Below are 26,136 nucleotides of genomic sequence, written 5' to 3'. Positions count from 1 at the left end.
CAGAAGACGAGGCCAGAGATGTTTGTGTTTGTCTCGTGGCAATGGCAGAGCCAGGAGGGGGCAAGTCAACTGTGCAAGTGCATGTCAAGTGTCTGCTTGCTCATATTCCGTCGACCAGTTCAAGTCCTGCGTCTGAGCCCAGAGCCAAGAGGAAGGACCAGTCAGAGTTAGATGTGAAGGCTGAGACAGGATGGGGCAAGAACGGTGGCCAAGACCCATCACTCATTGAACACTTCTTTGCCTTCTGGCCAATAAGGTGTCCCAGGTTCATACTGCACTTTCTGTGCCTCAGATCTAGAAATACCTGTTTCCTCAAAGATTCCTTGTTCTTTTTAGTGAGAATGGTGCTTAGGAACCAAAATCTGAGTGCTTAGGAAATCATGTATCTAATATTTCTATGGACAAAACTAGCAAATACATACTTTAAAAAATAAGCAAATGTGTTCCTATTGATATTTCTGACACAAATTTAACACTACAGGGCCTATATATATATATATCTTTATGGAGTATAATTGCTTCACAATGCTGTGTTAGTTTCTGTTGTACAACAAAGTGAGTCAGCCATATACATATATATATCCCTATATCCCCTCCCTCTTGAGCCTCCCTCCCACCCTCCCTATCCCGCCCCTCTAGGTCATCACAAAACACAGAGCTGATCTCCCTGTGCTATGCGGCTGCTTCCCACTAGCCATCCATTTTACATTTGGTAGTGTATATATGTCCATGCCACTCTCTCACTTCGTCCCATCTTCCTCTTCCCCCCTGTGTCCTCAAGTCCGTTCTCTACGTCTGCGTCTTTATTCCTGCCCTGCCACTAGGTTCATCAGTACCTTTTATTTAGATTCCATATGTTAACACTACAGGATTTTAACTTTTACTGAAATTTATGATTTTAAATGTGGATTCATTTTCTCTTATACAGAAAATCCTACTTTCTCATAACATTAGTAGAATTATTTATTTGCTTGGAATCATGTCTTATAGTACAGTGCTGTGATTCACGTGGAACTTTTCGATCGCTAGCGTCAATGATTGCCATCTGACTGACCGTTTTACATTTATTTATTTATTTATTTATTTATTTTTGGCTGTGTTGGGTCTTCGTTTCTGTGCGAGGGCTTTCTCTAGTTGCGGCGACCGGGGGCCACTCTTGATCGCGGTGCGCGGGCCTCTCACTATCGCGGCCTATCTTGTTGCGGAGCACAGGCTCCAGACGCGCAGGCTCAGTAGATGTGGCTCACAGGCTTAGTTGCTCTGCGGCATGTGGGATCCTCCCAGACCAGGGCTCGAACCCGTGTCCCCTGCATTGGCAGGCAGATTCTCAACCACTGCACCACCAGGGAAGCCCCTGACTGACCATTTTAATTTTAAGTGTCCTTAAGTCAGGGAACATGGCTAATTCATGGTGCATCTACCAGAGTATCCCTCACATTGTAAATGTTCACTGGTTAGACTCTTTTCTCTGAGTTTTGCTTCTTCCACCCACCATTTCTCTCCTTGGAAACTCCTACCTTTTCTAAGCACATTCTCATGAAAAATAAGTTACTTACCCACTCGTAGTAAAATGCACATCATTTATTTTACATTTTCTCACCATCTCTATTTGTACTGATGTTTCCCTGGTGTGTTGGAGGATTGTGTGTAGTTCTTATAATTTCAAATAAAAGGCCGTAGTTATCATGGTGGGTACTTTTTTAAAAAAAAACGAAACATCACGAGTTTAAACACAACCTAAAAAAACAGAAAAAAAAACCTTTGGCATTTTCTTTCCACTTGACTCCTTTTTTTTTTTTTTTGTAAATGTATTTATTTTATTTTTGGCTGTGTTGGATCTTCGTTGCTGCGCGTGGGCTTTCTCTAGTTGTGGCGAGCGGGGGCTACTCTTCGTTGTGGTGCGCGGGCTTCTCATTGCGGTGGCTTCTCTTGTTGTGGAGCACGGGCTCTAGGCACGCAGGCTTCAGTAGTTGTGGCACGTGAGCTTGGTAGTTGTGGCTCACGGGCTCTAGAGAGCAGGCTCATTAGTCGTGGCGCACGGGCTTAGTCGCTCTGTGGCAGGTGGGATCTTCCTGGCCTAGGGCTCGAACCCGTGTCCCCTGCACTGGCAGGCGGATTCTTAACCACTGCGCCACCAGGGAAGTCCCACACCTGACTCCTATTTTTAATCCGTTGATTCTGATGATGATTACTGGGACTCTGGATACCATATAACTTCATATTCTTTTTTAAGGTGTTGTGACATTTGGGATAATCTGGAAATACTTTATTTAAAAATCTTTTTCTCCCACAGCTGTTGCCTTCATTGCCCATAAGAGTGGAGACACATAAATGGCAAGAGGTATCAGAAGGGTCTGCTGACCACCTTTTAAGGACATCCTTTGATTTTCTCTTTGATAGCCATGGCTTGAGAAGAGTGATTTTTTTTTTCCAGATCGATGATAGACTATGGTGTAAACTAAGGCATTCTTTGGGAGTAAAATGCTGTCACTTATTATAACTTCAAAATATTGCTGTTCAGAAGAACTGCCTGCAGTGATGGAAATGTTCTATCTCTGCTGCGTCCAATACACTACCCACGAGCCACGTGTGGCTTTGAGTGCTTAAAATGTGCCTTGTACAAAGAAGGAACTAAATTTTAAATTTTATGTAATTTTAATTAATTTTTAATATTAGTAAGAACATGTGGCTAGTGGCTGCATATTAGCACCACAGTTCTAGATTATAAATATGGTCCACCTAAAATTTTCATTTGGCTTATATTTCCTGAAATAAGTGTTAATTCTAACATCAGCTTTCTAATTATAGTTGTTTCTTCCTGTAACTCTCCATACAAGGCTTAATATTTGCAAACCAAAGGAAAAAATCACTCTTAGCTGTAGGCAGTGTATCTACATCTGGATTGAAGACTGTCATTGGTTGCTGCAAATTTTCGCCCCTGGCTCCTGGCCTTGGAGGGAGAAATTTCAGAATTTTTATTTTATGACCTAGTGATTACTGGAGAAATATGATGAAAACACAACCACTACCTGCCTGCAACCCAAATACATGCAAATTACTGCAAAAGCCTAATGAAGGATAAAATGTAAGAATGAGCCAACATAGCTTTATTCTCATTATAGCTGCATGATCTTTTTTAACTACTTGAACTTTAAAATCAATTTTAACTTTTTATTATAGAAAATTTTAAACAAAAGTAGAAAGAATAGTAAGTAAACTCCTATTTGTCCATAACCCAACTTCAACCATTATTTCCTGTTGGCCAACCTTATTGTGTCTATATGCTGACCTTTTTCTCCTCCACCCATGCTATTTAGAAGCAGACCCCAGATACCATATCGTTTTATCCTGTTTGTTTCACTATGTACATCTCTAAAAGATAAGGACTTGTTATCTTGTTAAACAGAAAAGCATAACCACCATATCACACTAAAAGAAAAAATAACCCCCAAACGAAAAACAATAGTTTCTTAATAGCGTTAATTATCCTATTAATCCTATTCGTAGCATTAATTGTCTTATTTGTGTTTAAATTTCTAATTGTCATATAAATGTCATTATTTATTTGAAGAAGCCAGGCCATTTTCCCTGTAGTTTCTCAGAGTCTCCTACTTGAATCTTTATGGCATTGGTTAGAATGGTCCTCTGTCCTCTATTTCCTGCAAGTTCTAGTTGGTCTAATAGCCTGACTGGGTTTGAGCGTTTTGGCTTCGGTTGTGCTAGCACTTCATCAGTAGTGCTATATTCTTCCTTAAGGAGGCAGTTCATGCCTATTGCTCTTCTTCTGTGGTGTATCAGCCCTGGCTGATTGGCACCTCAACTCATTAGGAGCTGCAAAATGGTGATATGCTAATTCCATCAACCTTTTCCATTTGATAACTGGAATACTTCCATAAGATGAAACTTCCCCTTATCTGTAATTTGGTTACCCAATGATACAGTTTGTATAGGAAAGAAAGGAAATTTTCTTGATGCTTTCCTTTTTCTTTACCAGTTTTTAAATAATGTGTTGATTTATAAGCATCCTCTAATAATGATCAATTGAATTAGTTGTTTCTTTTTGAAGTATCATTCTAAATTCATGAACTTAGATGTAGTTAAAGAGCTTCAGTCCGTTCCAGTTATTCCTACTAAAGCTCTAAATGGCTGGTCCTTGGCTGGTGGGAGCCTTTTCAGGTTGGCTTCTGAATCATTTTGACATGGTCATAGAATTTGATGGCTTTGCTTGTCTCTAGGATAGTTCCTGTCCCAGACCTGGAATCAACTGTTTACAGAAGGAGTCCTGCTTTCCTTTGGTGGGAAATGGTATTTCTAGACTGCAGTGTGGCTGTTAGGGATTTATATTTTATGACCATCATATGGATATTGACTGTTGTAGGAAATATATGCTTATATATTTTTTAGGAAATATATGCTATGTGTTATTAGAATGTACATAAATAGAAATAAATTATATCTGAGAAAAAAAATAAATGGAAAGAACAGTGTTTCTATCAGCATTGTTTAAAATTAAAAGAAGATAATCATGAGAAAAATCAAATCTACTCCATTTATTATGTGCACTATTTGTTTCAGTAATTAAAATCTATTTCTATGCATCAATTCTTTGTGATATTTGTATAATCAAGGATTAATATGCTCCTCAAAACCAACCAGCATATACAAATTATACTTGGCAATGAGAACTAAATTATCTCAGTTTTTAAGAAATCTATTGTACCATAAAATGCCATACATTTTTAAAATTTTCACCATGGGTAAGGCTTTAGAAAGTTGCTAATAATACATTGTTGTTAAGCAAAAGTAAGCAAAACATAAAGATAGCTAATATTTGATACTCAGAGGAAATGACTGGAATTTTATCTTATTTTTGGAAGAGTACATAAAATAATTTGTTGCATTGCTGTATATTTTTGTATCACAATTTGGGGAAACAAAATAAAATGAAACTTCCCCTTATCTATAATTTGGTTACCCAATGATATGGTTTGTATAAGAAAGAAGGGAAATTTTCTTGAATCAGTTTTTAAATAATTGTGCTAGCTACCAGTGCAACTTACTCTATTTCTTTAACTTTTTTAGCTTTGAAGAATTGCTAACGTACACAGAACAATTAAATTAATGATGTATTTTAAATGCAAAGCACTGGATAGTTGGCACATGAAGAATAACTAGCCAGTGGGTGGTCCTGTGCAAGATTTTCTTTGGGAAATCTTTTGGGGAGAGAGCTGTAGTAGCAAATAAGCAACGTGCTGTGATGAGCATAAACAAGGTGAATGACACGTCGGGGGTCAGCAGAGAGAGATGGTTCTGCCTGGCAGAGGCATGAAAAACTGCGCAGAGGAGAGACCTTTACGCCGAGCCCAGGAAGATTGCGCCTGGCGGGGGCGGGAGAAGGGTACTGCAGCCAAGGCAGCGGGACAGGCACCAGAGGGGCTTGGAAGGCAGGACTTGTTAGGATGCTTAGTTAGTGAGGGAGGGTGGGAAATTAAGATGGAAAGAGAAGACAGGCCAGAAGACGAAGGGCTTCGAATGTCAGACTAAGGAGTTCGGCCAAAGCAGTCTCTGCCAAGGAGCCAGAAAAAAAAGTTTTGAAAAAGAAGTGTGGCCTTGTCCCAATAGAGAAGGGGACAGAGGGTCCCACTGGGAGGCCCTGGAGTAGTCCAGGGTGAAGGTGACAGCCATCCAACCCGGGGCAGGGCCACCGGAAGTGAAGAGTGGGAGAGCCTTCAAGAGGAAGGATGAGCAGGAGAGGGATAGAATACTGGGGATGAGACGGGAAAAGGAAACACAGGTAGGGGACAGGCAATACGGCTGGCGGGGGTTGGGGGGGGGGGAGTGGGAGGTACAAACTATTGGGTGTAAGGTTACAGGGGTTTATCCTGTAACATAGGGAACAGAGCCAGTATTTTGTAATAACTGTAAATGGGAAGTAACCTTTAAAAATTGTATAAAACACTTATTAATGGAAAGTAAACAGTTCTTTCAGGAAAAAAAAAAGGAGACAAAAGTGAGCCAGATCCTCTGCTGAGATAATGTTGGCAGCTGACAGAACGCTGAGAGCCTACCTGGAGCGCGGCAGGATTTCAAACACATAATAAGTATGACGTGTATTATCTCATTGACTCTCCACATGAACAATAGAAGGTGTATACTATTATTTTACCTATTCTACAAAAGAGAAGTCATCTTTAAAAAGCGTTATTAGGGAGAGAGCATGTAGTTAAAAAATAAGATTTGCAAATCTCCAGGAAGATAGGAAAATTCTACACTTGCACTAATCTAATAAAATAGTCACAAAATATATGAAACACAATTTGGGGGATCTACAGGAGAGAATAATTCAAAACATCATTATACTAGAAAATTTCAATACTTAAGGAAAGGTCAGGCACACAAAAAATTAGCTAAGTGAGAGTCAATTTGATGAGACAAGTAATATGGTTAATTTAACGACCACATATAGAACTCTGCATTTACAATTAGAGAATATACCTTCTCTCAAGAAACTTTTACAAAAATGGACCATGCGTCAGGCTATAATCTACTCTCAACAAACTTCAAATAATTAATAATTAGATTTTTTCTGACCACGTGTAGGCAAATCACAAGTCGATAACAAAATGATCGTATATAAGAGTGTTGCGGGCTTCCCTAGTGGCGCAGTGGTTGAGAATCTGCCTGCCAATGCAGGGGACACGGGTTCGAGCCCTGATCTGGGAAGATCCCACATGCCGCAGAGCAACTGGGCCCGTGAGCCACAATTACTGAGCCTGCGCGTCTGGAGCCTGTGCTCCGCAACAAGAGAGGCCGCGATAGTGAGAGGCCTGCGCACTGCGATGAAGAGTGGCCCCCGCTTGCCACAACTAGAGAAAGCCCTCGCACAGAAACGAAGACCCAACACAGCCATAAATAAAAATAAAATAAAATTTAAAAAAAAAAAAAAAAAGAGTGTTGCGCATACATTTGCAAATTGGAAATTCTAAAGAACTCACAGGTTGAAAAAGAAATCATGACAGAAACTAAAAATGCATAGAACTAAGCAGTAGTGAAAATACTACCCATTAAAAACTTATGGACTCAAAGAAGTAATTAAGAACGTTTATAGCACCATTGTGATTATATTAGAAAAGAAGAAATGCTGAAATTAATAAGCTAAGTGTCAAACTTAAAAGTTAAGAAAAGGGGGATAATGAAATAAGATAGAACAGGAATTGATAAAACTGAAAGGAAAGGTACAGTATTATCTCCGTCTGACCCGTAGACCACACATGCATGCAGAGAATCCCAGCAGTTCAGCTCAAGATGAAATATCTGAACAGAGAGTGAAGCTGCTGCCTGGAAAGACAAAGTTGGCCATCCAGGCCTAGCAAAGAAAATTACCTGCTATAGCAAAGCAAACAACACTCCTTGGAGAATGCTAACAAAACCCAGAATGTCCAGAAATTAATCCATGATGTCTAGGATGTAATGCAAAATTACCTTACTACAAAGAACCAAAAAAGAATGGAATACACTCAAGATAAAACAAAAATAATTGAGTCTGACCCTGAAATGAAAGCGATTTTGGAACTGAGAGATAAGGATTTTAAAAGGACTATTGTAATTATCCTCAGCGAGTTAACGTGAGCATGTTTTCAGTAAATGAAAATCTCAGCAGAGAAATGAGAAATCTCAGCAAAAAAATAGAAACAATAAAAAGAACCAAATGGAAGTTCCTAAACAGACGAATACAGATTCTGAAATTCTAAAATTCACTGTGTGGATTTGATAGTCAAATAATCATGACAAAGGAAAGACAAAGTGACTTCGATGATAGATCAAAAGAAATGATTCAAGGTGAACAGAGAGAAAAAAATTCTTTAATGAACAGAACATCAGAGACTGTTAGATAATATCAAGGTGCCCAATATATGGGAAATTGGAATACCAGAAGGAGAGGAGACAGATAAAGGAGTAGAAAAATTATCTGGCAAATTAAGGGCTGAAGATTTGATGAAGACATAAATTTTCAGACACAAGACGCTCATTAAACATCAAACAAACACGAAGAAGACCCCTTCTAAAGTGCATTGTAGTCAGACTGCTGAAAACCAAAGACAACAAATAAATCTTGATAGCAGCAAAAGTGCACGGAAATGACATGCAGGGAAATAATTCAACTAATAGCTGACTTCTCATTAGAAACCATGGTGACCAGAAGACAGTGGAACAGAATTTCAGAATGCTAAAAGGAAAAAAAAAACAAACCATTAACCTAGAAATCTATATTAAGAGAAATATCCTTTAAGAATGAAGGTTAAAGGAAAAGACTTTCAGATAAAACAAAGTTAAAAGAATTGGTTGCCCGCAGATTCATATAATCAGAAATCCTAAAGAAAGTTCTTTATGAAGTAGGAAAATGATATCTGATGGAAACTCATATTTTTGATAAAGAACAAAAAGCATCAGTAATGGTAAATAGTGGGTAAATGCAAAGAACAAATTTTTCTTTTTTACTTTTTCTTCTTAATTTCTTTATAAACCATAATATTGTTATAAACAATAATTATAACATTGTCTGTGGAATGTATAATGTCTGTCGATGTAATATACATAACAATTATCACAGCATGGGACTGGATGTGGACCTGAAAACTGGACGGATTTCTATATTTCATGAGAAGTGATACATTATTAACTCTTTGTAGATGCTGAATAGTTGAGTACATATTATAATCCCTAGGACAACCACTAAAAAAAGGCAAAGAAATACAGCTAAAAATAGGGAAATTAAAACTGTAAAAAATATTCAAAAAATAAAATGAAAGTCAGGAAACAAGAAAGAGGGAAACAAGAAGTAGAGGAGAAAAGTAGAAAATAAACCCCCGCAAAAAAAATTATAGACCAAACTCAACCATATCAATAATTTCATTAAATGTGAATATGGTACATTTACCAAGATAGACCATATTTTGGGCCACAAAAATGTCTTAATGAGTTTTAAAAGACTAAAATCATGTACAGAATATTCATTGATCCAGTGAATTTAAATTAAAAATCTATAAAAATAAGAGGACCAGAATAACTTTACATATTTGAAAATTAAACATGTTTCTAAATACTCAGGCCAAGCAGACTTTTCAGGAAAAATTAGAAATAATTTGAACTGAATAGTACTGAATTCAGCATATCAAAATTTGTGAGATGTAGCTAATACCATGCATAGAGGAAAAATTTTAGCTTTAATAGTCTTATTAAAAGGATGGAAAATCAAACCAAAGATCTAAACTTCCATCTTAACAGACTAGAAAAAGGAAGAGAATATTAAAGGCAAAGCAAGTAGAAGAAAGGAATAAGAAAGAAAAGAATGTAATTCTGTGGAGTAGAATTTAAAAAGCATAGAAATGATAATACCATTGGAACTAATCCAGTCTGCACAGTGTTTTTCATTCATCAGCTGATTATCGTGTGAAATTTCTTTACCTTCAGACTGGCTTAGTGGCATCCCCTTCACTCAGAAAGATAGTATTATTTTCTTTTTTAAAAATTTTTATTGGAGTACAGTTGCTTTACAATGTTGTGTTAGTTTCAGGTGTACAGCAAAGTGAATCAGTTATACATACACATATATCCACTCTTTTTTAGGTTTTTTTTCCCATATAGGTCATTACAGAGTATTGAGCAGAGTTCCCTGTGCTATACAGTAGGTCCTTATTAGTTATCTATTTTATATGTAGTAGTGTGTATTTGTCAGTCCCAATCTGCCAGTTTATCATTTCTTCTTCCAATTGTGTGCCCTGTCTCTCCACCTGCAATCCTTTCAGAAAGTTTACCCTTTCATTTGTAGTATGTGTACACACCACACACACACACACACACACACACACCTACACACCTACGTGCCTACATATATACCCCTACATGCATACTATTCAGGGGGATTGCTCCATTAATTTTCTAAGGGGATATTTGAAATCTCGGTTGAGTTACAAAGGGCCAGTGTCACTGAGGATACAATGTATAGAGCCAAAGATATTCATGACAGTGAAACTGCCAATTCCTCCAGGAATAGCAAAGGAAGCTGTGGACCAAATGAAAATAATTTTGCAGGATATGGTACGCATGTGTATGTATACAGATTTCACCCCAAAGTTTCCAATATAGGAAATCAGTCCCCTTAGTACCAACTATCTCCACCCCTTATGGTAACGGGTTTCTTAATCTGCTCTGTTGTGTCCACTCTATGTGTCCCACCCAAGAGAAGTCTAGAATGTTCTAAAGATTTTATGTGTGTATATGCTTGTGCTTTATATGTCAGTGTGCAGACTATGAGAAATGATTCAGAGAGAAGCTTCACATGCAGTTATATGAAGAGGAGCATATTTAAAGGACCCATTTCACCATATTTAAAGGACCCTTTGATGAAATGCAGGATATACTTTTGTTGGAACTAGTCAATTCATTTACCTGTGTCCATCAGAAGCTAGTGAGTTCCTTGATGTTTCATGTTTCTGTTTTATTTCCTCTCTTGTAGATAAAGAATTCATCTACAGAGAGCAGAAAGGAAGTGTGATACTGCAGAATGTTGAAACAAATACTTCTACGGTGTTAATAGAAGGCAAAAAAATTGTAAGTACTCTCTTTAATGACAAGGATAATTTCAGTTTTCCCGCCTTCAAGTCAATAAAGCAGAAAATGACTTTAGGTTTCAACTTTTCGTATAGCCAAGCAGAAGCAATAAACTTGTAATACTACAGGCTGAGCAGCTACAGATAATGTGAAATTGAAACCACACTAGTTTAATAAGATGAAATCACCGTTTCTCTGAGTATACGGGAAATTTCTCTGCAGGTGTTGGAAACAAGTGTTGCATATCATATATAATTCAAGGATAAGTCCTAAGGCTTTTGCACATTTACAGAACAATTGCAGTAATTCAGAGAATACTTCAAGACTGCTTGCTCGATCTCATTTTTTTTAAAAATGCATCTTCGTGTGCACAGGGAATATTAATTTAGGCACTGACTATACTCACTCTAATGACATTAAGTGATGTTTATGCTTTAGAACAAGTACTGAGTCAGTATGAATGCCACTGCTTCATCATCTGGGAAAACCTGTCTCCCCAAAGATAATGGCATTAAGATTTGGAGTTCATGTACAGTTAATGATATTTATTAAAGAATTGACTGCAGTTATGTACCAGAAATCAATTTGAAGGGAATTAACTCTTTTTTTCATATATGTTCATGCTCATTTTTAGGAGGAATAAATCTTCAGCTTTAGGGAGTTGATCATTTTCTTGTCCAATACATGGAGGAAATCAAAGGAAGAAACTAAGGCCAAGTCTGTGTAAAAAGCAAGAATTAAAACAGGCCACGAATTCTCGATCAGAGCCATCATAACAGGCCTCTGATGAGAATCAGAAACACAGGAATCCTAGAATCCTGTGATCTGGGGATTAGAGGCCATAGAAAAAAATAGCTGCCTGGTTTTACAGATAAGGATCCCAAGCCCAGTTAGTGAGTGAGCTTTCCGGAGTCCTTGGGTGAGGGTTCAGGCAGGTCCCCGGAGCCTCGTCCCAGGGGCAAGAAAGGATGAAAGGATGATTCCATCTTTGCGCTGCCCTATCCCCCGTCCCACACAAATGCTGCCCTACCTTCTCAGGAACATGACACTGCTGTTTAAATACTCTTCCTTTCTTTTTGGTGTAGCGATACCTTTTTCTTTAAGAATAAACATTTTATTGAGGTTTAGTATGGGCTGGATCTGCCCTTTACAGAGACTGTTTGCTGGTGTAAGAGAAGCCTAGCAAGGTTGTATGATGGTGTAATTCCCAAAACAACAGGTATTGAATTCAGTAGTAGTCTGCAAAGTAGGACCCGACCTGGAAAGAATGAATGTGCCTGCATTTTTGCATTAAAAAATCATCTTTGGTACAATGACTCCCGTAAGAAAAGCTGATTCAGCTCACTTAAAAATACTGAAGTTGCAGAAATGGTTTTCTCATATTAATCGAAAGGAGAAAATGATCAGACCATTGCTGAGGGTAAGTACATGTTAATGCCAGGATGTTATCGATATTTCCTATGAGGATGTCAGTTTGCTGAAAGCAGGGTACTGTCGGTACAGCTGCACTTAGTAAGGAAATACAAGACTAGGAACAGCCTTCTCTTTCTCCAATCAATAACTTGTGACAGATCGTGTATTTTAACTGAAGTTGTTTTAGCCAAGTAATAAGGTGACGTCAGAAACCTCCTTAGGTAAAGAAAAAAGGAAGAGCTCATCTTGAAAATTGGAAGGTTTATTCTATATGATGAAATTACTTCTTAAAATGTCATTTATTCACTCACCTCAGAAACATTTGTTGAGCACCAAATGTGTACAGCCTGATTCGTGATCATGCCAGTTTATTCTTGGCTCAAAGCTACATGTAAAGGCTCCTGTAAACAGACCTCAGACGAGGGGAAGAGAGGAGAAGTCATTGGGGGCCCACATCATCATTTAGAACACAGAAGCTCTGGATTTAAGTTCTCTTGAGCCAGTTAAACTTGTGCTTCAGTTACTCCCTCTGCAAGTTAAAGCTGATGGAATGGTCCAGCTCTCTGTATTTTCACGAGCAAGTACTAAGAAGGGGAAGCATGATATTCTGAAGGGATCAGAGTCGGCGGGCCCTCTGCTCCCGGGAGGATGAGTGGGCTGGAGACAGAGGGCACACAGGGCAGTGGCTCTTGCCCGGTTCTGCCCGCCTGCCTTGCCGATGCTGGTTCCCTAGGTGGTCTCTCCTTATTTGAAACCTGGAAGCTTTGAGATTGTTTAAATGATAAAAGTAAGCTGAGGAAGAGAGCTGTGCTACCTGTGAGGCCACCTGTAATCTTTAGGTTGATCTTAAAACAGACTGAAACTAGTGGACACATGAACATGAAGCAGTGAATGCCCAGGTCAGCAGAAGTTTAAAATATTAACCTACAATCTGACCTCTGACCTCGTTCTCTTTCCCCAGCCACTGAGAAGGACCCTCACACACAAGGTCACACCAGGGTACTCCAGCCTGCTGGCCTTGAGCATACTCCTGGCTCCTTGGCTTCCGTGACTGGCTCTTTCCCGGGATGGATCAACGGAAGGGGAGGCAGATGAATGCAAACACTAGGCAGTCCAGCAGAAGGGCTCTTTACATCATTGATAATTATGCAAATGAGAGCCGGTGCGGTGCTGGGCTCACCTGGAGGGGTCTCACCTGCCCCCCAAACAGCTTCCTTTGACCAAAAGGAATTCAGTCATCCCTTCTCACACCTCCAAATGGTAGAAATCAGATCATGAAATATTTCAGAATACCAGAAACACTTTAAATTGTGAGTTCACAAAGACATTTAACCTTCTATGGCAATTCCATTCCGGTTCACACTGTTATTTGCATTCTTTTGTTTTTTATATTAATTTTTTGATGGTGAGATATTCTCAGATCCTTATTATTTGGTAGCATCTCATATTTGATGTGATATAATAATTGATTTTAGGAAGCATTTATCAAAATATCTTGGTCCCTTTTCCAACTTCTGTGTTTTTGTTTTTTACTTTTTATTTATTGGGGTATAGTTGCTTCACAGTGCTGTGCTAGTTTCTGCTGTAGAGCAAAGTGAACCAGCCATACGTATACACATACCTCCTCCCTTCTGGATTTCCCTCACGTCTAGGTCACCACAGAGCATGGAGTAGAGTTCCCTGTGCTCTACAGCAGGTTCTCACTAGTTATCTATTTATACATAGTATAAATACTGTGTATGTGTCAATCCCAATCTCCCAATTCATCCCCTCCCCCTCTCCCCCTTTGGTGTCCATATGTCTGTTCTCTACTTGTGTGTCTCTGTTTCTGCTTTGCAGATAGGTTCATCTGTACCATTTTTGTAGATTCCACACATATGCGTTAGCATATGACATTTGTTTATCTCTTTGTGACGTACTTCACTCTGTATGACAGTCTCGAGGTCCATCCACGTCTCCACAGATTTTTGAGGTGCTCCGTTAGATTTCTACAGGGAAAGAAATCACAAGCACATCGTCTCTGAATGAGCTCGGACATCTGCTGCTCAGTGGTCAGGCTCATTGGAAGCAGGTTCTAGCTGATTTAATTTTGTCTCCTCCACGGTGCTTGGCACTGTGACCTGCGCATAGTAGGTGCTCCGTAACTGTGTATTCTATGAATGGATATAAAAGACACAAAACCGAGGTGAGCGGCTCCCCGAGCGTCAGTGTGGTGAGAGGTTCGGGGTGGTCCCTGACCCCGCTCCTGCCCGCGGGCGCTGCTCTCTGCTCCCCGGTGACAGGTCCTCAGGCAGCTGTGCGAGCTCCGTGTACCCCGTCCTGCCCCTCAGGAGCGTTGTCTGGATGACGTGAGAGGACAGACGTAGAATGTGGGTGCAAGTCAGTGTGGCTCAAGATGGTCAGGTGGATGGGAGGACCCGGGCAGCTCAGGGCTCAGGCACACGGGGTGACCTGGTCAGCAGCAGGGAGGGGGAACGGGCCTCCCTTGACTTGGAGCTCCTTCCCCGCAGGAGGTGTGTCTGGGCTGCCTCCCAGGGTGAGGCAGAGGCACTCTCTCCGATTTCTGAGAATAAAACCTAAACGCACTTTCACGTGGATTACATACAGGCAGACCTCATTTTATTGAGCTTTGCAGATGCTGCGTTGTTTTGCATATTGAAGGTTTGTGGCAACCCTACGTCGAATAAGTCTTTTGGCGCCATTTTTCCAACATCATTTGTTCAGTGTGTGTCTCTGTGTCACATTTTGGCAATTCTCACAATATTTCAAACTTTTTCATGACTATTATATTTGTTATGGGAACTGTAATCAGTGATTTTTAATGTTACTGTTGTAATTATTTGGGGGCACCATGGAGCACATCCATACAAGACGGAGAACTTAATTGAAAATGTTGTATGTGTTCTGACTGCTCCTCCAACTGGCCGTGCCCCTGTCTCTCTCCCTCTCCTCAGGCCTCTCTGTCCCCTGAGACACAACAATATTGAAATTAGGGCAAGTAATAACCCTGCAAGTTCCTCTAAGTGTCCAAGTGAAAGGAAGAGTCGCATGTCTCTCACTTCAAATCAAAATCTGGAAATGCTGAAGCTGAGTGAGGAAGGCTTGTGGAAGGCTGACTAGGCTGAAGGCTAGGCCTCTTGCTCCAAACAGTTAGCCAAGTTGTGAATGGAAAGGAAATGTTCTTGAAGGAAATTAAAAGTGCTCCTCCAGTGAACACGCGAATGATAAGAAAGCGAAACAACCTTATTGCTGGTATGGAGAAACTTTTAGTGTTCTGGACAGAAGATCAAACCAGCCACAACATGGCCTGAAGTCAAAGCCTAATCCAGAGCAAAGCCCTAACTCTCTTCAAGTCTGTAAAGGCTGAGAGAGATGGTGAAGCTGCAGAAAAACACCTTGAAGCTAGCAGACGATGTTTCATGAGGTTTGAGGAAAGAAGCCATCTCCATGATATGAAAGTGCAAGACGAAGCAGCAAGTGCTGATGTAGAAGCTGTAGGTCATCCAGCAGGTCTAGCTAAGATAATGAATGAAGGTGGCTGCACTAAACAACAGATTTTCAATGCAGATGAAACAGCCTTACGTTGGAAGAAGATGCCATCTAGGACTTTCATACTAGAGAGGAGAAGTCAGTGCCTGGCTTCAAAGCTTCAAAGGACAGGCTGACTCTCTTGTTAGGGGCTAATGCAGCTGGTGACTTTAAGCTGAAGCCAATGCTCATTTACCATTCCAAAAATCCTAGGGCCCTTAAGAATTGTGCTAAGTCTTCTCTGCCCGTGCTCTGTAAGTGGAACAACAAAGCCTGGATGACAGCACACCTGTTTGCAACATGGTTTACTGAATATTTTAAGCCCACTGTTGACACCTACTGCTCAGAAAAGAAGATTCCCTTCAAAATACTGGGGCTCATTGGCAGTGCACCTGGTCACCCAAGAGCTCTGATGGAGATGTACAGTGAGATTAATGTTGTTTTCATGCCTGTGAACACATCCATTCTGCAGCTCATGGATCAAAGAGTAATTCTGACTTTCAAGTCTTATTATTTAAGAAAATACATTTCGTAAGGCTGTGGCTGCCATAGATAGTGATTCCTCTGATGGATCTGGGCAAAGTCACTTGAAGGCCTTCTGGAAAGGACTCACCATTCTAGATGCCATTAAGACTATTCATGATTCGTGGGAAGAGGTCAACATATCAACATTAACAGGAGTTTGGAAGAAGTTGATTCCAGCCCTCATGGGTGACTTTGAGGGGTTTAGGACTTCAGTGGGGGAAGTAACTGCAGATGTGGTGGAAACAGCAAGAGAACTAGAATCAGAAGTAGAGCCTGAAGATGTTGACTAAAATGCTGCAATCTCATGATAAAACTTGAGCAGGTAAGGAGTTGCTTCTTATTGATGAGCAAAGAAAGTGGTTTCTTGAGAGTGAATCTATTCCTGGTGAAGATGCTGTGAAGACTATTGAAATGACAACAAAGGATTTAGAATATTACAGGAACTTAGTTGATAAAGCAGCTGCAGGATTTGAGAGGATTGACTCCAATTTTGAAAGAAGTTTGACTGTGGGAAAAATGCTTTCAAACAGCATTGCACGCTTGAGAAATTGTTCGTAAAAGGAAGGGTCAATGTGGCAAACTTCACTGCTGTCTTATTTTAAGAAATTGCCACACCACCCCACTGATCTCTTCCTCTTCTCTCCCTCCCTCTCTCTCCCTTCCTCCCTCCCTCCCTCTCCCCCGCTGCCCCCAGAAGTGCATTTACAGTGGACTTAATGACATTGATTTCTCAGGGGCTGTAATTCATACAGAAACTTACCGTCCATCTCTCCAATCCTTCTAAAATATAATACACCAAAAATTCTCTGGAGGATGAAATGTTAGCCTTTGCTTGAGATTCAAGTTTTTAAAGCTGAAATAGTCTTTGCAGATTATGTAATTCAAGCCCTTCTTTTCTCTGATGAGGAAACCAAGATGGTCCACAAACAACTGTGGCTTGACCTCCACTTCACGAGCTGTTGACCCAGCAGGCCCATTCAGTATAGCCCACTGTGTTACCTGTGATGTTCATCCTTTATACACCCTCTTTACCGATAATACCAGCGGTAACAAGGAGTGGTACAATGGATACAGTCATTCACTGTATTATTTAAACTGTTCCAGGTGTTTGGGAAAGCAACTTGGCAATATATTCAAGATTAATAAAAATATTTATGTCTTTTGACTCATTCCAGGGAATTTTTCATAAGTAAATTATCTAGAAAGTTTTTAAAAACAGTGAAAAATACCTGAAACAAAAGAAATAAGTAAATAAAAATAAATAAAATATGATGTAGCCATTAAAATAATAGTTATGAAGGCTATAAAGTAATATGAAAAATATTTATGATGTTATACTAAATAGACACAGAAGAATACAATAATAATACACTTCAGTTAACAGCTGTCAACATCATCTATGTTCATTGAAAAGGCTGGGAAGTGAACATTGATCTCTGACAGTAGCTTGTCTTGTTAGGTGGTGAAATTTTGTGTATTATTTTCCAGTGTGATGATTTCCATAATTACTATTCCAATGCTGTTTACTCAATAATTTTAATCAGATTTTTAAAAATTCAGCCTCACATTTCAAAGACATTAGACTTCTTCCATTGATGAATATGTAAGAGTTGTAGATGGTTCCTGGAAACACTTGGAAGAGAAAACAAGTAAATAAAAAAAAAAGCATCCTGTCATTATGCTTATGTCAGGTTTTCTCACTTTTTATGTCTTTACTTGTTTAATTACTAATCTACTTGTTTTAATTACTTATTTAAATTACTAGATTAACATTTAAATAAAAAGCCTTTTTGTTTTTCTAATTTCTCTCTCTGATTTTATACAATCATTAGCCTGAAGAATTTGAATTTTTATCTCACTCTCTAAAAATTAATGAATTCTGACTCCTCACAGGGAGGGACATAATTACTAGTATGATTAGAGCCATTCCAGAATCCAGGAGAGAAACAACAGAGGACCTCCGGAAGATGTGCTTCTAATCTCAACCATATTCTTCCCCAAACTGATGCTGCCAGACCCACAGCTAGAACAGCCTTTGTGGTGGCACCAGCCGTGCCCAGTGAGCATTTCCACCCCAGGCTGACTGCACTTGGCACCCAGGTTAGAGCGAGGAAAGAGGAATAACCTTGTTTTTGTCCATAATTCAGAGGGTAAACACTGGCACCAATGGTGCCCATTGAAATGTTTTATTTGGCCCACAGAGTAGTTTTTTACAAACTCAACATCCAGATTTCTGGCTTCTCTTGAAAAACTGGAAGATCTGGCAGCAGCGAGACCTAATTCTCTCACAGATCCAAATCTGGCTGGTGGGGCAGGTAGCAGCTGGCCTGTCCCCATAGTTGACCACAAGCACTGGCCTCTGACCAGACTGGCCTCAGGGTTTCAAACCCCCTTAGTCCAGGAACAAAATGGTGGCCTAAAAAGTCAACGTCTTTTGCAAGAATGCTGTAGAAAGCCTTGGTACACACTGTCTCTCTGTATTCTGTATTTGTTTCTGTGTCTACATGGTTCTGCCCATCCTCTGTGTCCCTCTGTGTTTTTCTGTTTTCCTCTGGTGTCTCAGATGATCGCTTTCATTTTATTCCTGATTTTTTTCTTTTACTCTTGTCCTCTCTCTTTCTCCCCTTTCTTTGTCTACTTCTCATATGACAAGATAGAACAAAACACAAAAGTATCTTTGACTTATTTTAGTTCTCATTTTCATTTCATAGGCTATTGCTTTTAATTTTTTAAATTGTAAGTAGGACAAATCATTTTCAAATGATTATTTTCTTTTTTTCTATTTTTTAAAAAATTTTATTGAAATATAGTTGATTTACAATGTTGTGTCAGTTTCTGCTGTACAGCAAAGTGATTCAGTTACACATATATATATTCTTTTTCATATTCTTTTCCATCTTGGCTTATCACAGGATGTTGAATATAGTTCCCTGTGCTACACAGTAGGACCCTGTTGTTTATCCATCCTGTATATACTAGTTTGCATCTGCTAATCCCAAACTCCCAATCCTTCCCTCCCCCACGTTTTTAATTTTTAAAGTACATGAGTAGAATATCTTATACTTGTGTCTTTAAAAGACCTGAAAAGAAATAAAGTAGCAGCTTGATCTTTCTGGCCCCAAACATGCTGTTCTCTTTAGGTGAGGGGTGGCCTGATGCCGCTGTGCTGTCACACCTGCATCTCATCATTTGACATTAAGGACGAGTCTTCTCCGAGCAAGGCCCTGGGCTGCACGAGATGGGTGGGTGGAAATAGGATTTGTAAAACACAACGTTTACTCCTGGGAAGCTTTCAGCCCAGATCTAAAGGAAGTCAGAAGATCTAAATGAATGAAATATATTCTGAGTTGAGGTCCCGTATGGGATGGGAACAAGGTGAGGAAGGAGAGAAGGGTATTGGTGTCGACAGCAGATGAGGGTGGGAAGAGGGAGCGTCCCAGCTGCCCCTGGAAGGCGACTGCAGTCTGGAGACCAGTGGGAAATGGCGCCCTGGCAGCGTGAACAGGCGGAGTGACAGAGGTGCGTAGGCAGACCGTGTAGCGAGTTGTCTTGACCTGGTGTAGCTTGACTGGGAGGGGCTCGGAAGGCTGGGGCTTAAAGGCCCAGGAAAAAGAGCAAGTCATCAAGTACTGTTCTTAGCGGGCTCGTCTTTACTCTGTAGGAAATTGGAGTGGATAGGTTTTTCGAGGACAAGTGTGCGTTTTAGGAAAGTAACTCCAGACCAGTATGAAAGGGGATTTGGAGAAGAGAATGATTCTAGGCAAGGAGCCCCCAGGGGCTGCTTCAGGTCCAGGTGAAGAAGAGGAATGAGTCCCTGAATGAAGGCAGGAAAGCGGGGAGTGGAGTGGGTATAAGTCTGAGTGTGGAGGTAGAATTGAGAACAAATGGCGACATTTTGTGTGCAGGCGAGTGAGACTGCAGCAGTGGTCTCTGTTGTCTGGGGGTTTTGACCCTTGTTAATGGGAAGAGTGGCAATCTCAGAGACACGAAGTCAGGAGAAGTAAGGCGTGGTGGAGTGGAAAACGAGGGATACTTTGAGGAAGAGGATGCTGCAAGGTTTATGCAGGATAAATCAGCTAATGATATTTGAGTGCTTACGATGCAACCAGAATTATCCTAGACACTGTACGTATATCATCTTATTTAATTGAAATCCTTAGGAATCCTGTGAGCAGCAGTACTTTGTTACTCTTGCTTTGTAGATGAGAAAGCTGAAGTTTATGGAGGTTAAAGTAACTTTTTATCGTAGCTGGGAGCTGGGAGTCCTGAGAACTGAACTCAGCTTTGTCTAATTCCAAACAAAATTATTTCTAAATTGCGTAAAGTATCCAGCTGCAGCCTTTGTGCCCACAGGGCTCCAGAGGGAACTGAGGCCAGCATCCCACGACTGAGAAGGGTGCCCAGCTTCAGTGGTGTGTTCATACCTGTGGTCCACCGTCACATACCACAAGATTGCTTCTGGAGGCTGCTGCATGTTGCCTAAAATAAAGATTACAGATGCAAAATAGTGTGTCAGCTTAGCCTAATGCAAAAGTGCTGATGCACCTGAGTGCACAGAATGATCCATTTTCAAGGTTAGAGAGGATTCAGCTTGTGAAACCGCCTGGAGGCTTTTCTCAGTGGTTGAGCTTTCATCCTCCTTGCTCCTGTTCTATAGCGACTGCATGTTCAGGTTTTCTCTGGCTCTCACAAGCAGTGCTGGGAGTGGCACCTGGGGCTGTCTGATGCCAAATGAAATGATTTTTAGGCGAATTAGGGGCCCAGGTGCAGGCTGTGCTGCCTCGTCCACGAGTTCCCCTCTTCCTTATTGACTAGGGAGGGTGAGATTACAATTGTCCATTTATTTTGTTTAATACATGTTCCCCTAGAGGTGCACAAAGTGTCCTCTTAGAGGATCGGGGATTAACCAAGATGGCGGAGTAGAAGGACGTGCTCTCTCTCCCTCTTGCGAGAGCACCAGAATCACAACTGGCTGCTGGACAATCATTGACAGGAAGACCCTGGACTTCACCAAGGAGGATACCCCATGTCCAAGGACAGAGGAGAAGCCACAGTGAGACGGTAGGAGGGGCGCAATCAGAGTAAAATCTAATCCCATAACTGCTGGGTGGGTGACTCACAGACTGGCAAACACTTATACCACAGAAGTCCACCCACTGGAGTGAAGGTTCTGAGCCCCACGTCAGGCTTCCCAACCTGGGGGTCCGGCAACGGGAGGAGGAATTCCTAGAGAATCAGACTTTGAAGCCTAGTGGGAATTGATTGCAGGACTTCAACAGGACTGGGGGAAACAGAAACCCCACTCTTGGAGGGCACACACAAAGTAGTGTGCGCATCGGGACCCAGGGGAAGGAGCAGTGACCCTGGGGGAGACTGAACCAGACCCAACTGCTGGTGTTGGGGGTCTCCTGCAGAGGCGGGGGGTGGCTCTGTTTCACTGTGGGGACAAGGACTCTGGCAGCGGAGGTTCTGGGAAGTGCTCCTTGGCGTGAGCCCTCTCAGAGTCTGCCATTAACCCCACCAAAGAGCCCAGGTAGGCTCCAGTGTTGGGTTGCCTCAGGCAAAACAACCAACAGGGAGGGAACCCAGCCCCACCCATCAACAGTCAAGTGGATTAAAGTTTTACTGAGCTCTGACCGCCACAGCAACAGTCAGCTCTACCCACCACCAGAGCCTCCCATCAAGCCTCTTAGATAGCCTCAACCGCCAGAGGGCAGACAGCAGAAGCAAGAAAAACTACAATCCTGCAGCCTGTGGACCAAAAACCACAGTTACAGAAAGATAGAAAAGATGAAAAGGCAGAGGGCTATGTACCAGATGAAGGAACAAGAAAAAACCCCAGAAAAACAACTAAATGAAGTGGAGATAGGCAAGCTTCCAGAAAAAGAATTCAGAATAATGATAGTGAAGATGATCCAGGACCTCGGAATAAGAATGGAGGCAAAGATTGAGAAGATGCAAGAAATGATTAACAAAGACCTAGAAGAATTAAAGAACAAACAAACAGAGATGACCAATACAATAACTGAAATGAAAACTACACTAGAAGGAATCAATAGCAGAATAACTGAGGCAGAAGAACGGATAAGTGACCTGGAAGACAGAATGGTGGAATTCACTGCTGCGGAACAGACTAAAGAAAAAAGAATGAAAAGAAATGAAGACAGCCTAAGAGACCTCCGGGACAACATTAAACGCAACAACATTCGCATTATAGGGGTCCCAGAAGGTGAAGAGAGAGAGAAAGGACCAGAGAAAATATTTGAAGAGATTATAGTCGAAAACTTCCCTAACATGGGAAAGGAAATAGCCACCCAAGTCCAGGAAGCGCAGAGAGTCCCAAGCAGGATAAACCCAAGGAGAAACACGCCGAGACACACAGTAATCAAAGTGGCAAAAATTAAAGACAAAGAAAAATTATTGAAAGCAGCAAGGGAAAAACGACAAATAACATACAAGGGAACTCCCATAAGGTTAACAGCTGATTTCTCAGCAGAAACTCTGCAAGCCAGAAGGGAGTGGCATGATATATTTAAAGTGATGAAAGGGAAGTACCTACAACCAAGATTACTCTACCCGGCAAGGATCTCATTTAGATTTGATGGAGAAATCAAAAGCTTTACAGACAAGCAAAAGCTAAGAGAATTCAGCACCACCAAACCAGCTCTACAACAAATGCTAAAGGAACTCCTCTAAGTGGGAAACACAAGAGAAGAAAAGGACCTACAAAAACAAACCCAAAACAATTAAGAAAATGGTCATAGGAACATACATATCGATAATTACCTTAAACGTGAATGGATTAAATGCCCCAACCAAAAGACATAGACTGGCTGAATGGATACAAAAACAAGACCCATATATATGCTGTCTACAAGAGACCCACTTTAGACCTAGGGACACATACAGACTGAACGTGAGGGGATGGAAAAAGATATTCCATGCAAATGGAAATCAAAAGAAAGCTGGAGTAGCTATACTCATATCAGATAAAATAGACTTTAAAATAAAGAATGTTACAAGAGACAAGGAAGGACACTACATAGTGATCAAGGGATCAATCCAAGAAGAAGATATAACAATTATAAATATATATGCACCCAACATAGGAGCACCTCAATACATAAGGCAACTGCTAACAGCTATAAAAGAGGAAATCGACAGTAACACAATCATAGTGGGGGACTTCAACACCTCACTTACACCAATGGACAGATCATCCAAAATGAAAATAAATAAGGAAACAGAAGCTTTAAATGACACAATAGACCAGGTAGATTTAATTGATATATATAGGACATTCCATCCAAAAACAGCAGATTACACGTTCTTCTCAAGTGCGCATGGAACATTCTCCAGGATAGATCACATCTTGGGTCATAAATCAAGCCTCAGTAAATTTAAGAAAATTGAAATCATATCAAGCATCTTTTCTGACCACAACGCTATGAGATTAGAAATGAATTACAGGGAAAAAAACGTAAAAAAGACAAACACATGGAGGCTAAACAATACATTACTAAATAACCAAGAGATCACTGAAGAAATCAAAGAGGAAATCAAAAAATACCTAGAGACAAATGACAATGAAAACACGACAACCCAAAACCTATGGGATGCAGCAAAAGCAGTTCTAAGAGGGAAGTTTATAGCTATACAAGCCTACCTCAAGAAACAAGAAAAATCTCAAGTAAACAATCTAACCTTACACCTAAAGAAACTAGAGAAAGAAGAACAAACAAAACCCAAAGTTAGCAGAAGGAAAGAAATCATAAAGATCAGAGCAGAAATAAATGAAATAGAAACAAAGAAAACAATAGCAAAGATCAATAAAACTAAAAGTTGGTTCTTTGAGAAGATAAACAAAATTGATAAGCCATTAGCCAGACTCATCAAGAAAAAGAGGGAGAGGACTCAAATCAATAAAATCAGAAATGAAAAAGGAGAAGTTACAACAGACACCGCAGAAATACAAAGCATCCTAAGAGACTACTACAAGCAACTTTATGCCAATAAAATGGACAACCTGGAAGAAATGGACAAATTTTTAGAAAGGTATAACCTTCCAAGACTGAACCAGGAAGAAACAGAAAATATGAACAGACCAACCACAAGTAATGAAATTGAAACTGTGATTAAAAATCTTCCAAAAAAAAAAAAAATCTTCCAACAAACAAAAGTCCAGGACCAGATGGCTTCACAGGTGAATTCTATCAAACATTTAGAGAAGAGCTAACACCTATCCTTCTCAAACTCTTCCAAAAAATTGCAGAGGAAGGAACACTCCCAAACTCATTCTATGAGGCCACCATCACCCTGATACCAAAACCAGACAAAGACACTACAAAAAAAGAAAATTACAGACCAATATCACTGATGAATATAGATACAAAAATCCTCAACAAAATACTAGCAAACAGAATCCAACAACACATTAAAAGGATCATACACCACGATCAAGTGGGATTTATCCCAGGGATGCAAGGATTCTTCAATATACGCAAATCAATCAATGTGATACACCATATTAACAAATTGAAGAAGAAAAACCATATGATCATCTCAATAGATGCAGAAAAAGCTTTTGACAAAATTCAACACCCATTTCTGATAAAAACTCTCCAGAAAGTGGGCATAGAGGGAACCTACCTCAACATAATAAAGGCCATATATGACAAACCCACAGCAAACATCATTCTCAATGGTGAAAAACTGAAAGCATTTCCTCTAAGATCAGGAACGAGACAAGGATGTCCACTCTCACCACTATTATTCAACATAGTTCTGGAAGTCCTAGCCACGGCAATCAGAGAAGAAAAAGAAATAAAAGGAATACAAATTGGAAAAGAAGTAAAACTGTCACTGTTTGCAGATGACATGATACTATACATAGAGAATCCTAAAACTGCCACCAGAAAACTGCTAGAGCTAATTAATGAATATGGTAACGTTGCAGGATACAAAATGAATGCACAGAAATCTCTTGCATTCCTATACACTAATGATGAAAAATCTGACAGAGAAATTATGGAAACACTCCCATTTACCATTGCAACAAAAAGAATAAAATACCTAGGAATAAACCTACCTAGGGAGACAAAAGACCTGTATGCAGAAAACTATAAGACACTGATGAAAGAAATTAAAGATGATACCAACAGATGGAGAGATATACCATGTTCTTGGATTGGAAGAATCAACATTGTGAAAATGAGTATACTACCCAAAGCAATCTACAGATTCAATGCAATCCCTATCAAATTACCAATGGCATTTTTTACGGAGCTAGAACAAATCATCTTAAAATTTGTATGGAGACACAAAAGTCCCCGAATAGCCAAAGCAGTCTTGAGGCAAATAAATGGAGCTGGAGGAATCAGACTCCCTGACTTCAGACTATACTACAAAGCTACAGTAATCAAGACAATATGGTACTGGCACCAAAACAGAAACATAGATCAATGGAACAAGATAGAAAGCCCAGAGATTAACCCACGCACCTATGGTCAACTAATCTATGACAAAGGAGGCAAAGGTATACAACGGAGAAAAGACAGTCTCTTCAGTAAGTGGTGCTGGGAAAACTGGACAGCTACATGTAAAAGAATGAAATTAGAATACTCCCTAACACCATACACAAAAATAAACTCAAAATGGATTAGAGACCTAAATATAAGACTGGACACTATAAAACTCTTAGAGGAAAACATAGGAAGAACACTCTTTGACATAAATCACAGCAAGATCTTTTTTGATCCACCTCCTAGAGTAATGGAAATAAAAACAAAAATAAACAAATGGGACCTAATGAAACTTCAAAGCTTTTGCACAGAAAAGGAAACCATAAACAAGACGAAAAGACAACCCTCAGAATGGGAGAAAATATTTGCAAATGAATCAATGGACAAAGGATTAATCTCCAAAATATATAAACAGCTCATTCAGCTCAATATTAAAGAAACAAACACCCCAATCCAAAAATGGGCAGAAGACCTAAATAGACATTTCTCCAAAGAAGACATACAGACGGCCACGAAGCACATGAAAAGCTGCTCAACA

The 26,136-nt window shown here is 40.1% G+C and overlaps 1 protein-coding gene across 1 annotated transcript in view; it reads left to right on the top strand.

The window, feature by feature from the left end:
- DPP6 (dipeptidyl peptidase like 6) overlaps nucleotides 1–26,136 on the top strand; it is a 586,350-nt gene that overhangs the window by 227,625 nt on the left and 332,589 nt on the right. The window contains exon 4 of the mRNA XM_059932967.1: nucleotides 10,517–10,611. Within this exon, the coding sequence (XP_059788950.1) occupies nucleotides 10,517–10,611 (95 nt within the window). The remainder of the gene's footprint in view (nucleotides 1–10,516; nucleotides 10,612–26,136) is intronic.

This window comes from Balaenoptera ricei, chromosome 9, assembly GCF_028023285.1.
Source record: "Balaenoptera ricei isolate mBalRic1 chromosome 9, mBalRic1.hap2, whole genome shotgun sequence".
Lineage (NCBI taxonomy): Eukaryota > Metazoa > Chordata > Mammalia > Artiodactyla > Balaenopteridae > Balaenoptera > Balaenoptera ricei.
Note: the sequence above shows the minus strand (reverse complement) of the source record. Positions and strands in the feature narration are given on the sequence as shown.